The sequence below is a fragment of the Cyprinus carpio genome, chromosome A17 (assembly GCF_018340385.1).
Source record: "Cyprinus carpio isolate SPL01 chromosome A17, ASM1834038v1, whole genome shotgun sequence".
NCBI classification, from domain to species: Eukaryota; Metazoa; Chordata; class Actinopteri; order Cypriniformes; family Cyprinidae; genus Cyprinus; species Cyprinus carpio.
The window spans coordinates 15,767,169-15,780,737 of record NC_056588.1 but is presented as its reverse complement, the minus strand read 5'-3'; the positions used below and the strand labels follow the sequence as shown (position 1 = coordinate 15,780,737).

The following is a 13,569-nucleotide window of genomic DNA, read 5'->3' as shown; positions in this document are numbered from 1 at the left end:
CTAAACTAGGGTAAATTTAGTTTGAGAATGACTGAGAAATATCAAAGACAATGTTTTGTATAAGTTTACTCACCCACAATACAATCTCTGTTTGATTCTCTAGGACTGTCTGTGGTCTCCAAAGTGCACCTGCTGGGCTGGTTTCTTCCCTACAGCCCTTCAGATCATGAGTATGGGGTGTGGAAAATATATTATGTGGCTTGTACCACCAGTTTAGATATTTTGACTCCATGGGAAGCAGCAGGTGTCTATGGTACCTTGAATGAGAGTTTGACAGCACCAGAGGAGCAACAGGATAGATGGAGAGAACACAAGATAAGAAAAACTATCAGACAGAAGGTAGCAGAGCATAAAAGTGAGTGCCAAGTTCCAGCATTTCATGTACTGTACATGCCCTTATGAAATGATCTGATTGAGGTTTAGGAGTTTTAATTCGTATAAATAATTCATTTAAATTATCCAGCACATCATATACTGGAACCATTCATAAGCCACTCAGTCTTACTGCTGCTCTTGTTCAGTTTGGTGAGACATTGACAGTGAATAAGATGCATAATTATTAGCAAAAAAGTGTTTGTCTACTAACATGTCCCATCCATTTAATTTAATTTAATTTAACTGATTTTGTTGATCATGTGTTAATTACTCATTTTCAAGTTGGATTTAACACATTATTAGTCTTTCTGGATTTTTCTAAACTTATTTTATACCTTTTGTAATTCTTCTCACAACAATATTTAAAATATAATCCTGAGCATACTGTTTCCTTACAGTTCATTATTCACCCAGCCAGTCAAGTCTTCTAGAACACTTCCTCATTTCCTGCTTCTGTCATCTAGTGTCCCTGGACATGAAGTAAAAATGTATTATTTCTCATTCATGTCTTTGAGTTATTTCTCTTGTTGAATGATAGTTGTCAAGTTCAACTTTATATTTCTAGCTGCTTCTGGCCATGGTACAAGTGTCTGTAGTGGTGTTACCATATGACTCACACGGAATGACCTTGGAGGCTTTGCTTGCTCTGGCGGAAAGGGCGATCCAAGGCAGGATGGTACAAAGTCTCCACATTCTGGTGACAGGAAGCACAGAAGGGATAACTTTCACAGATGGTCATTTCCCTGATTAATTCAACATTGGGTCCAATCTTACTTTAAAAAAAAAAAAAAAAAAAAAATTAACTTTTGCCTGCTGGAAAAGATTTTATGATTTTATTTTTTATTTTCTTTATGAGGGCAGATTTTATAACCTTATAAAACACACAGCTGCTGTCGTTTTTATGTCCAATACTTGAATTACTTCAGTAAATTGCAGTACAAAAGTAGAATAAGACAACATAACACAACAGACACTCTAAACCATCCATATCTATAGTTTATAGGCCTATAATATAATGTAATAGAAGAGAAAATAGAATGAAATATTTCAAATATAAATATATATATATATATATATATATATATATATTAGGGCTGTCAAATGATTAATCACGATTAATCACATCCAAAATAAAAGTTTTGTTTACATAATATATGTGTGTATACTGTGTATATTTATTATGTATATATAAATACACACACATGCATGTATATATTTAAGAAGAATATGTTATGTTTATATATTAAATATATTTATATATAATATAAAATTATAAGAATATAAATATATAAATGTATATACATGTAAATATTTTCTAAATATATAATTTATGTGTGTGTATTTATATATACATAATAAATATACCCTGTACACATACATATATTATGTAAACAAAACTTTTATTTTGGATGTGATTAATCGTGATTAATCATTTGACAGCCCTAATATACATATATATATGTATATGTGTATGTGTGTGTGTGTGTGTGTGTGTGTGTGTGTGTGTGTGTGTGTGTGTGTGTATACATTGTTTACATTGTCTTTTATCCAGGGCTGGGCATTAATGAGAAGACAGTGCTGAAGGGAGTTCTGGGAGAATCTGTGTGGTTGGGTAGTTCCTGCTTCAGAAGAAGGGAGTCTGAACATTTTTGCTCCCCTGGCAGCTTCTGGTAGAGTTCGTCTGTTTTGTCCCAGTGGCATTTTGTCCCATGTAACATTTACTGTAAGTATCTTTTATTCAGGAGTTGTTTGACTGTTCAGGTGCAGGGATGGATCTGATGAGGAAGTGTGGATGTCAGAGCTCCCACAGGGATCTGTACTGGTTCCTACCAGCTGCAGACAAATCTCTTAAGAGTGGGTTATTATATATTCAGTCGAAAGTGTAAACACATTATTATTTATTACAACATTTTAGAATAATAGTACAGTTATCAAAACTATGAAATAACACAAATGTAAGTAGAATTATGTAGTGACCAAAATGTAATAATAATCTATCCATCCATCCATCCATACATACATCCATCTATGAATGTAATAATATGTAATAATTATGTTTCTATATAAATATTGTCCTACAAAATAATAAAGAATATTAATAATTCTTAAAAAAAATTATAATTGTCACTTTTTTATTTTAAATATATTTTATAATGTATCTTTATGTATCATAAAATAATATTGATTTTAAAAACAATCAAATTGATTATTTTATTGATTTTTATTTATTTTATTATTATTTTGATTATACATAAATTAAGTGAAGTATCACATGTTTTTTAAAGAGCATTTTCTGCTAGTTTTCAGTGAGTGGTCTGGGTCTGGTAAGTTCCCTCCATTGGTGTATCTGTATGAGACCCTCCTTCTGAGCTGGTGCAGACAGGCTGAATGGATAGAGGAAACCTGTAAGGATCTGGGGAAACAGCTGGGGCCACAGCTGCACTTTATGTGTCAAGAGATCATAGGCCGCATCCTGGGCAAGTCAGAAATTAAAACACAGTCTTGTGCAGTTACGTCAGTTAAATACCTTATATTATAGGAAGGTATCGTGTGTGTGTGTGTGTGTGTGTGTGTGTGTGTGCGTGTGTATTCAAACCATTTTCCTGGTGTGTGTGGCCTTTTCAGGTCTGTTGCTCTAGGATCATATGAAGATGCCTGTCATTTCCCTTAAATCAGAGGTCATGCAGTGTTTGGTTCATGGCCTTGTGGCCCTGAGGAATGATACTCCAGTAAACTAGAAACATTTTGTTCCAGTAAATCTCAGATTATCACACTTCCTTATACTAAATCTGATTCACTGTTTTTACTGTCATGCTGTAGGACGATCACTTAGACACTTTCTACTGAAGTCATCAGTCAACAGTAGTTTGAAGAACAACGACCCACTGTTTCTTACAGAAAGTGCTGAAAGTCCATTTAATGGCCTCAGTCCAGAATCTCCAAAGGCTTAGTGCTAATGTTTCTATTTTAGATAATTAATTTTGTTTACCAAATGTTTCATGTGTATTTTTTTGTAAGGGCTTGTTAAGTAATGCGGATAGACGCAGTGCTTTGTGCAAAGAGCTTTTAAATAGTGAGTAATCATACGTGAGACAACTTCAAGCTGTGGCTACAGTTTACTACACACCTCTCAGAGCGGCACTGGACTCCAGCTGAGCCAGCATCAGCTCAGTCAATCTCATTACCATCTTCTGCCCTCTGCTGGACATTTTGAAGAAAAAAAAAACAAGTAAACTACTTCCTGTTTCCACATATACTTTTCTGTTTCTATTTTTGTTACTTTCTCATTTTACTTAGACTCTGCTCTTCACAGTGTTTTTCTGAAGGAGCTGACTGAGGTGGGAGGAGTGGGGTCCGCAGCCGCTGCAGTGTGTGGGGGATGTTTGTGTCAAGTTTTGCACAAGTTACGCGTCTACACTAACTTTTTCAACAACTATCCTACCATTCTAAAAACTATCGACAAGGTATGCTAATGTAACTTGAACAAAACTTGTCAATAAAATGCATTTGAGAAAGTCTCATTAAAAGAATACAATTCTTGAAAAGAAAACATTGGTTAGATATTTTTTATGTTATTAGAAGCAAAGCAGTGAAGCTTTGCTAAATATTAGAGATATTTAAAAAATACTTGTCTGCCAATTCAAAGTCATGTGGTACAAGCAATGTGCAGAAACGTGCAGAAAACAAAACAGGAAATGATAACACAGAGACCTCCACAGACTCTCATGACTTTGTCAATGTCAGCAAGTCTCTTAAAATAGCAGATGATTTGACCTATTTATGACAAGGCAAGGTTAGTTACATAAAACTAATAATGTTTATGAAATAATTCATGATATTTGTAATATAACAATTGATTGAAATTGACATTAAATACATTGTTATATATACAAAAAAAAAAACATTTCTTTTCATCAAAGGATTCATCAAAATGTATCATGGTTCCCACAAAAATATAAAGGAGCACAACTGTTTTCAACATTGATAATAATAAAAAAATGTTTCTTGCACCAAATATTAGAATTTATTTCTAAAGGATCATATGACACTGAAGACTGGAGTAATGGCTGCTGAAAAATCAGCAGCGGTTCTTTTATATTTTAATAAATTCACAATATTACAGTTTTATTTTTATTGTATTTTTGATTAAATAAATGCTGCCTTGATTTTTGGTGTATAATCCTTTAATAAATAATTAAATTATGTACAATACTTTTGTCAATTATTTGATATAATGAATCATTGTCATTATCTGTAAGATAATTTTGTATGTTTTTTAGTGCCATGAGATGCTTCCTGTTTTCCGCAACTTTCTGAAGAGACACGACCGGACTGTTGCTATCAGAAAGCTAAGGTACAGTGCGAACTACAGCTCTGGTAGTTTTGTGACAAATGACAAAGTTGTACAAGAGCGACTCTAGCAACATTCCAACTGTACATTCAGTTTCCAGGAGCTGTTTCTCACACCGTCCGCACGAGTGGAGGAGTATGTGACTTTGCTTCAGGTATTAACACTACACACCCCATCTGAGCACCCAGACTACACACAGTTATCATCTGCCCTAACTCACTGCTGACTTACAGAGGCTTCATCCACAAGGTGTGTTCAAAAACAAAGTGCTCAGTGAATAAATATGAACATGTATTAATTTAAGACAGTGCTTTGCTATTCACTCTCAGTTGAAAAAGAGTCTGGATCGAGACTTGAGAATCATGGAGGCACAGAGCACAATCCAGAGCTGCCCAGTAAGTTGCATAGTCATCACAGCAGTCATTTATTTACAGAGATCAGTTATCTGTACTTAAAACAACAGAATAAGTCTCTGATGGACAGCCATATGTATTTGCAGTGCACTATATGTTGTTCATTCACATAGTTTAACAGTATTTTTGTACTTTATTTAGAATTTGGTGGAGGAAAGCAGATGCTTGATCACCAGACAGGATGTGGCATTACTGAGCTGCCTTAATGGAGACATTGCTGCCTCTCTCAGGTGCTGCCACTGACCTCAGATCAAATGACAGAGAAACAGGAGTCTCTCTGTTTACCTGAAGCCAGCCTTTTCTGTCTGTAGATGACTAACAACAGTATAACTCAATATGTTTGAATTTATATGAGCAAATATTTTTATTAAAGAAATAGTTCATCCAAAAATGAAAATTTTCTGAAAATGTATGCACCTTCATGCCATCCAAGGTGTAAATGAGTAAAAAAATAAATAAATAAATAAAATAAAACAATCATTACATTTACTGTGAGTAAATGAGAAACAGCAATTGTTCATCAATGGATCCTCTGCAGTGAATGGGTGCCGTCAGAATGAGAGTCCAAACAGCTGATAAAAAACATTACAGTAATCCACACAACTCCAGTCCATCAATTATCATCTTGTAACAAATCCATCATTTCGCTTCTGGCCAAAATAAGAGTACAGTAATTCTTAATGCTTCCTCCAGCGAAAAATGTCCATCCCCTGTTGTCCTCTCACATCAAAATCCACTGACATAGTTAGTTAAGAACAACAGTTTGAAGTGAAATACTTACCTTAATGATGGATTTATTTATCAAAAACAAGCAGCTTAACAGATGTACTGGAATCATGTGGATTACTTGTGGATTATTGTAATGTTTTTATCAGCTGTTTGGACTCTCATTCTGACGGCACCCATTCACTGCAAAATATCTATTGGTGAGCAGGTGTTTTCTCCAAATCTGTTCCAATGATGAAACAAACTCCTCTATATATCTTAGATGGTCCCAAGGTGAGGACGGTAAGCAAATTTTCATTTTCTGGGTGAACTTTATTCCAGATAAAAGCAGATTTACTCAAGCAACCCTACTGATCTGTGACAGGTTTATTATTTATCTAGTGCTAACCGAGAGGAATGTGTCAAATGTGCCATTTTGTGTGGCAGTGGACAAAACTCACACCTTTCTGGCCTCTGTCTAAATCTCACAGAAATATAAAAGTGTATGTGTCATTATTACTACATACTGAAATGCAATGTTCATGATTAATTATATTTACAATATATACTAAATAACTCTATAATTCTTTAATTATTTTTTTTATGTTTTTGTAAGAAGTCTCTTATGCTTATCAAAGATGCTTTTATTTGACTAATATGCAATGTTTATTATTATGTTATAAAATATAAAAAATTATATGTCTATATCAACCTATCCATAATCTTTTCAGATGTTTCAGATTTTTTTCAGCTGGAAAGCCCAAAGCGCCAGTGAATCTGTGCTACAGACAGAGAAGAGGACAAGATCAGGCTGCCGCCTGCTTTACACAGTGCTATAAATGCTGCTATAACACGTAACTAATGATGAACATAGTGTTCACTACTACAAATATGAAGAAACTATTGTTGATACTAGATGGACATATCCAACTGTTTTATAACAAAGCAAATTGAATTGTTATGATTATAATGTTTGATTATGCTTGAATAAAGTATGAATTATTGCAATGTAAAAGTCTGTATATTTATGTATACTGGATGATTTTAACCTTGTGATTTTTAAGTTTTGAATATATACATGTCACTTTATTGCTGAAACAATGCTGAAAAATAGGATAATCATACATGGGGCTATACAATAATTTCACAATGATTTAAATATTCGTAATATTTCACTTCCACACTTGTAGGGTATAAAGTCATTTATTTCAAATAAGACATACTGTTCTCACACAGTGTTAAAAACTGTCATTTTTTACCTATTATCCTATAATCTGAACTGTTAATCCAATGTGTTTAAAATCTTTTTGACCTCTTTATCTACATCTACACAGAACATGTCTCCATCATTGTAGAGTACAAAATTGTGGTATCTGCGTAGTTGCATATATGTTTTGGTATCAGGATGATATGCATATCTGCGTTCGACAAGAAAATACACAACATATGTAAATATGAACCTTTACCAGAAAGCCAACCTTTTGGAGAACTAGTACTAGTAGTTCTTGACTTGCTTTTATGCACAAATAGGTTTTTTATGCAAACATACAGATAAAATCCTTAACACCTGGTTATAATTAACATATAAAACGGAAAAGGATAATCAAATTTACAATAAGATTAGGCCTTAATATAAAAAGTAACAGTTATTAAATTACTACTGCTTGATGTTTTCAACCATCCACACAACAATTTAAAAAAAGTCCTATAAACCCAAGAAATACTTGGTGAAATATCACCTGCTATGAGATCCATTAATATATTTTTTAAAACTTTAAAGTGCTTGAATCAATCACATTAACTAAAAAATAATTAGTATACACCACTCCTTCATTGATTCAACATAAACATATAAGATATTGGAAAATTGTTTTCTTGCATGAAAAAAAATAAAATAAAATTGCTAAAGCACAGGACTTCCAAGGACTTTGGCTCACGACTCCAAAGTAGGATTCATAAATCTTGAGAACACAATGCAAATACATTTGCATTCAAAACAAACAGCATATTTCAACAGCATGAATAGTGTGCCTCTGTTAAAGGCTCTCAAGATGCTCAAAGGTGGATTATAAATGCAGAACCTGGTCTGCTGATGTTTATTTAGTGTAATAAACTCTGTAATAGACGACCTTTTGCCTCCAGAGGGAGTAGGAATTGTCAAATTTCAGAAGATGAACACCTTGACCAGGATATTGGTGGCTGCCTGCATAAACCTCCTCATGGCTGTCACGACGGGAAACAGGAACAACCTCATGTACCATTGGACATCTGCTCTGTTCTGCCTGCTTCTCTCCTTCAACTTGTTCTGTGCCAAATTAGGAAACAGAATAAAATTAAAAATATATCTGATAATACATATTGGATTAAAAATGTATCGCCTTGTAATCTACCCTCTTACTTTCTTTAGTTTCAGTAGTTTCAGTGCTTGCTGGCACAGTCAAGTCCTTCCACTCAAAGTACAGCCCAAAACCGATATCGTAGTGATCGGTGGCGAATTCCCAAAACAGGTGTGAACCATCCTGATGAGTGGGCACCCGTACTGTCAACACCTCCCCTTGGCCCACTGTGATCACAGAGTCCTGTTCATGCACCACCTTTTCCTTAAACTCCTTAATCTGAGGCCGTGTCCACATAGAGGGAGCAATGATAGGCACATCTGCATTCAAGAAAGAAAGAAAGGTAAAAAAATATATATATATATAAATATATTGCATGCATCTTTTTACAATTAATTTTTATTTTACAATTATATTTATTTATTTTTATTACTATAGAGTACAACCAGAAATAATAGACACAAATACATAAATCTGAAAATTAAAAAATGAAATAATTATATGCATTACATACAATTTTATATCATCATTTGATCAAAAATACAGTAACAATAATATTGTGAAATATTATTACAATTAAACTGTATAACTGTATGCAATGTATTCCTGTGATTGCAAAGCTCTATTTTCAGCAGTCATTACTGTAGTCGTCAGAAATCATTCTTATCTCATTCTATTATTTCTTAATAATATTTGTGTGATACTTTTTTTTACAGGATTTTTTTTTTTTTTTTTTTAAAAAGGTAATGATCACTATCATTACTTATATTAGAAAATAATAATGTAAAAGTCTTTATCACTTTTATGAATTTAAGAAAGTATATACACAGACAGATAGATAGATACTGTGGATGGATGGATGGATGGATGGATAAAACATACCTCCCGTTTTGCCTTCCACACACAAATGGAAGGCTTTTGTGTCTGTCTGTTGTTCCTGATTTTCTAATGAATTTGATTGGCTGTTGGGATTGCAGGCGGGCGCAGCTTCATCTGACACAGGAGCAGAAAGAGCTTCTGACGTTTGAGTCACATTTGAGTCTGGCTGCTTCTGCAAGGCCATCTGAAGTCACACAGGAGACATGTAAAAGGGGTTATGACAGATTCTTTTCATTATTATAACATGTTACTTGAGGTTCAGTTAAATTTAAGTATAAATGATTTTTTTTTTCTTCAAAAAAACATATTCTGTCATTCTGTCTGATATGATTCGTTTTAAGGAATTCCTTCAATGCTTGTTATGATTAACTAATGTCATTTCATACTAAAAAATATCAACGCCCCTCGTGATTGCATGTTAATAAGTGCTTTGAAAACATTATCCATATAAAATCACTTCCAGACAAAATATTTGAAATTGTTTACTTTTAGTTTGAAATGTATCTGCTGTCAGATCTAATACAGTTGACAGCTTCATCTTTCAACAAATGTTTCTGTGCAAACTCTCCGTTAGACTGTGCCTCAATTACAAAACAATCTGGAATCAAATTCTCCGAACAAACATATGATCCTCCACCGTGATCTGTACCTGCTGTAGGCGCAGGGCCTGGTGGATGTACTGTTCGTAATGCTGTTCCTGCAGCTGTCTGACGAGTAACTGCTGCTGGTCTGGATTGTCTGGATACTGCTGTTTGGCATACTGCTGAAACTGCACTGCTGTTTGTGCATTCAGAACAGCCATGATATGTTGTCTGTACACATAGATGGTGATACACATAGAGATGAAAACTTTTTTAAAGCTGAATTCTACGGAAACCTCAGTTAATATTCATTAAAGTTTTTATTCGATATTCTATATGCTGAATATAAACACTAAAGGTTTGGAATAATTAATATTTTTTTATGTTTTTGAAAATATACACATACAGTACATGTATACTGTATATAACGGTAACATTGTAAAACATGAATTGAATTCATTTTCAATCTAAAATAACGGTTTTCTATTTAAATATATAATACATTTTATAATTTATTTTATTCTTATTAATATTAGTAAATGTATTCCTGTGATGACAAAGCTGAATTATCAGAAGCCATTAGACCAGTCTTCAGTGTCACATGATCCTTCAGAACCGTTCTGATGTGGTGCTCAATAATTATTACCGGTATTCAATTATTTATAATGGTTCTTATAATTATCAATGTTGTAAATAGTTTTTGCTGCTTAATATCCTTGTGGAAACTGATAAATTTATTTCAGAATTCTTTTATTAGTTAAAAGAACAGCAATTATTTGAAATACTTAATGAAAGTTTTTGTTGTTACTGTAACATTATTAAGCTGCAAAAATATTAACTGTTTTCAACATTGATAATAATAAGAATTAAAAACAAACCTCAAAATAAAAATAATTCTGAAGGATCATGTGACGCTGAAAACTGGAGTAACAGGAAGAGGAATAATATTACATTTTTTAAAAAAATATTTAAAAGAAATGTGTTATTTTATATTGTTATAATATTTCACAATAATACTGTTTTGACTGTATTCAACTTATACTGTATATACTTGTATCAAATAAATGTGTGTGTGTGTGTGTGTGTGTATAGAAAATGTTTACCAGTAATGAGTTAAATAATGTTTACTTAATCTCATATTTTCAGTATTCTCAGGAAAGTGAAACCATTCTTTGAATATCAGCAGCACTCACTTTTGCCGCTCTATCTGTAACCTCTCTGCCTCTTCTTTTCTCCTCTGTTCCTCCTCTTTTAACCTCCTGTCTTCTTCTTCTCTGCGTCGTGCTTCTTCTTCCAGCCGCCGACGCTCCTGCTCTTCTCTCTCCAGCCTGAGACGTTCTTCCTCTTCTCTTCTAAACACACACACAAAATAAAAAGGGCTTCCCACAAGTCTTAACAGATTAATAGACTACATTATAAGAAACTTCAGGCAGCATAACTAATGCAGAACATACCGTCTCTTCTCTTGCTCCTCCTTCTCAATCTTATGTGATGTTACATATGGTGCAAACAGACAACAACAAGAGTTCAGAAGCTTCACAAAGTCCTCCATGGCATCTTCTTTAGCCATGCCACCGAGCCGTAGCCATTCTTTCCTGACAGATGCAGTGCCACAAACTAAATCAAGCATCTATAGACATTATAGGATTGTGTTTCATAGCTTTAAAATTTGCTGTGGCAGTACCATGGTCAGTGATGGTACAGAGAATACCACGGTGCATTGACAAATATCAAGCTACCATATTATATGGAATTTATGATACTCTGTAATGCTAGTATTTATAATAGTATAATGGCACAGTCATAATTTGCACTAAAGTTTTCTATGCATATTCCTCTTACCTTCTGTCGTTTCCCAGTACGTCAAAGAAGCCAATTTCTGAACATGCTTTTGGATCATAAGGACCAATTGTGATCTGCTTATGTAGTGCAACCAAACGGAGATTTTCTTCATATGTTGGGTTGAACGCCTTCCCATTCATCTCTGAGACAATGACAAAATTTACAGTAAGCATCGTGGACTCCTTGACAACATCTAGGAGAACCTAAATAATGATTATTATGAATGGCATTTCAGTTCCTGAATGGGTGGAGTTATTATTACAGAGTATCTAGACCATCTAAACAACGAGTCAGAGGAAATGAACTTTAATTTTGTGCTACCAATAGACAGACTGTGTGACGCGACAAAATAAAGTTGTAAGCATCTACTGGACAAAGTCTCGGCTCCTTCGTTATCAGTTCTGTACCTTTAAAGAATTTCAGCGCAAGTTTGAAGAGCTCCTCTAAAGTAAACCCCCAGTTTCTCTCCAAACTCCAAGACTTCTGAGGTTCTTCGTGATCCTCGCGTTCTGCCTCGGCGCAGGGCGCGGGAGTCTCGGGGGTAATGCCGTTCTCGATGGTTTTCTCGAGCCTGTCGTTGTCATGTTCTGCTCTGTCAAACTCCATCATGTCAAAATGTCAACACGAGCTGCTGCTGTCACAGGTGGCCACGTAGCGCACAGAACACCTCTCTTCCGTATATTCCCACCGGAAATCCCGGATATTTGTGTTATCTTCAGCTCATTTAAAGAGCATTCGCTTTTTAGTTACGTCTGATACTGCGCAGTTAAAACCCGATATGTTCTCCGACGAGTTTTGCATTTGGGTTAATGCTAAAAAGTCACTTAGCCTAACGTCACCTGTGAGCAGAACGCGCTGGCTGTCCTGACTCAAGTCGTAATGCAACTAGTAAACTGAACCACGTTTCCACGTTTCACAAAGCAATCTTGAGATGTTTGAAAATAATAACCAGGTATTTCATTAACTTAAAAATTTGTATAGTCTTCTGGTCATGCAATTGATATTAACTGCAAAGATTCTTAAGTTGTAGGCTATTTACTTTGCGTAGACCTATATCCTCGTTTCATATAGGAAAAATAAACTTTATTTTTTTATCTTTACTGTTAATGTGTAACTGAATTTAAAGAGTATGAATGTGAAGTGTGTGTGTGTGTGTGTGTGTGTGTTTTCTGTAACCCATATTAAATTTTTACCTCAACACGTTTACTAAACTGTTCAGATTGAAGTGAATCTCAGTTTAATATGAAGACAATATACAGCATTTGCATGTGTAAATACGGGCAAACAATTGCTCAATGGCCAGCAAACCTCATGAAAAACTGGAAAGCCCAGAATTTCCAGTAGGTTTCCCAGTCTGTCATGTATTAACAAGAGAAGACACAATATTTAAGATTTTCGTAATTTTATAGCAATTTAAAGCTTTTGTCATGCGATTTTATTAAAAGTCATCCTCTTTCATGTAGCCTAAATTCAGTGCTAAATTCAATCCTCCTTTACATTTAGAGATTGAAATCATTGAATGAGGCTTTAAAGGCTACAGGCAATGAAACACAAAGAATGTCCAGAATCTCTCAGAGGAGAGAGCTTTCCATCAAACACCATTATTAAAACCTTAATAAGGTATCAGTCTTATGTAAATGTTAGAAAAGATGTTTAATATTGTGAGGTGTTCTGAAATAATACATTTGAACTAGCCTAATTGAAATTTGTAACAAGATTCAATATACTGTATGAATATGCACAATATAGTCATTTAATGAGTATTGAAAGTAAATTATATGGCAAGCTCTGTAGTCTAACCTTAATCATAAAGAATGAATTATTTTATAATACAATAAACAAACAATTAATTAATTCACTTAATTAAAAAAAAATAAAATACATATATATATATATATATTAGTATTCATTATTAATATTTAAAGAGGCACTATATATTTGTACTGTACACTCACATTAGATGGTACCAGTAATGTGATGTATAAAAGCTATAACATAACCTGACAAATCTCAATATTGTGATCTCTATTAGATAGTTTCAGTTACAAAATAATATAATTTTTTTTTACAATGGGATAACATAAAAA

General features: G+C 33.8%; 1 protein-coding gene and 1 pseudogene across 1 annotated transcript; one reads left to right on the top strand and one right to left on the bottom strand.

Moving 5' to 3' along the window:
- Positions 1-2,821: 2,821 nt before the first annotated feature.
- LOC109084318 lies at positions 2,822-6,769 on the top strand (annotated as a pseudogene).
- A 262-nt stretch (positions 6,770-7,031) lies between these two features.
- LOC109084317 (Golgi resident protein GCP60-like) lies at positions 7,032-13,328 on the bottom strand. The gene is made up of 8 exons (XM_042774208.1): positions 11,890-13,328; positions 11,483-11,624; positions 11,095-11,235; positions 10,834-10,992; positions 9,709-9,871; positions 9,063-9,243; positions 8,243-8,500; positions 7,032-8,155 (listed from the first exon to the last, which is right to left on the bottom strand). Exons 1-8 carry the CDS (start codon positions 12,089-12,091, stop codon positions 7,941-7,943), a joined length of 1,461 nt encoding a protein of 486 aa, XP_042630142.1. The 5' UTR covers positions 12,092-13,328; the 3' UTR covers positions 7,032-7,940.
- Between the last annotated feature and the right edge of the window lie 241 nt (positions 13,329-13,569).

Coding starts and splice junctions, on each gene's coding strand:
- LOC109084317 (XM_042774208.1), bottom strand. CDS start 12,091: ATGATGGAGTTTGACAGAGCAGAACATGACAACGACAGGCTCGAGAAA. Junction 9,872..10,833: donor TTACAGATAGAGCGGCAAAA/GTGAGTGCTGCT, acceptor CTATGTGTACAG/ACAACATATCATGGCTGTTC. Junction 9,244..9,708: donor AGGCCCTGCGCCTACAGCAG/GTACAGATCACG, acceptor GTGTGACTTCAG/ATGGCCTTGCAGAAGCAGCC.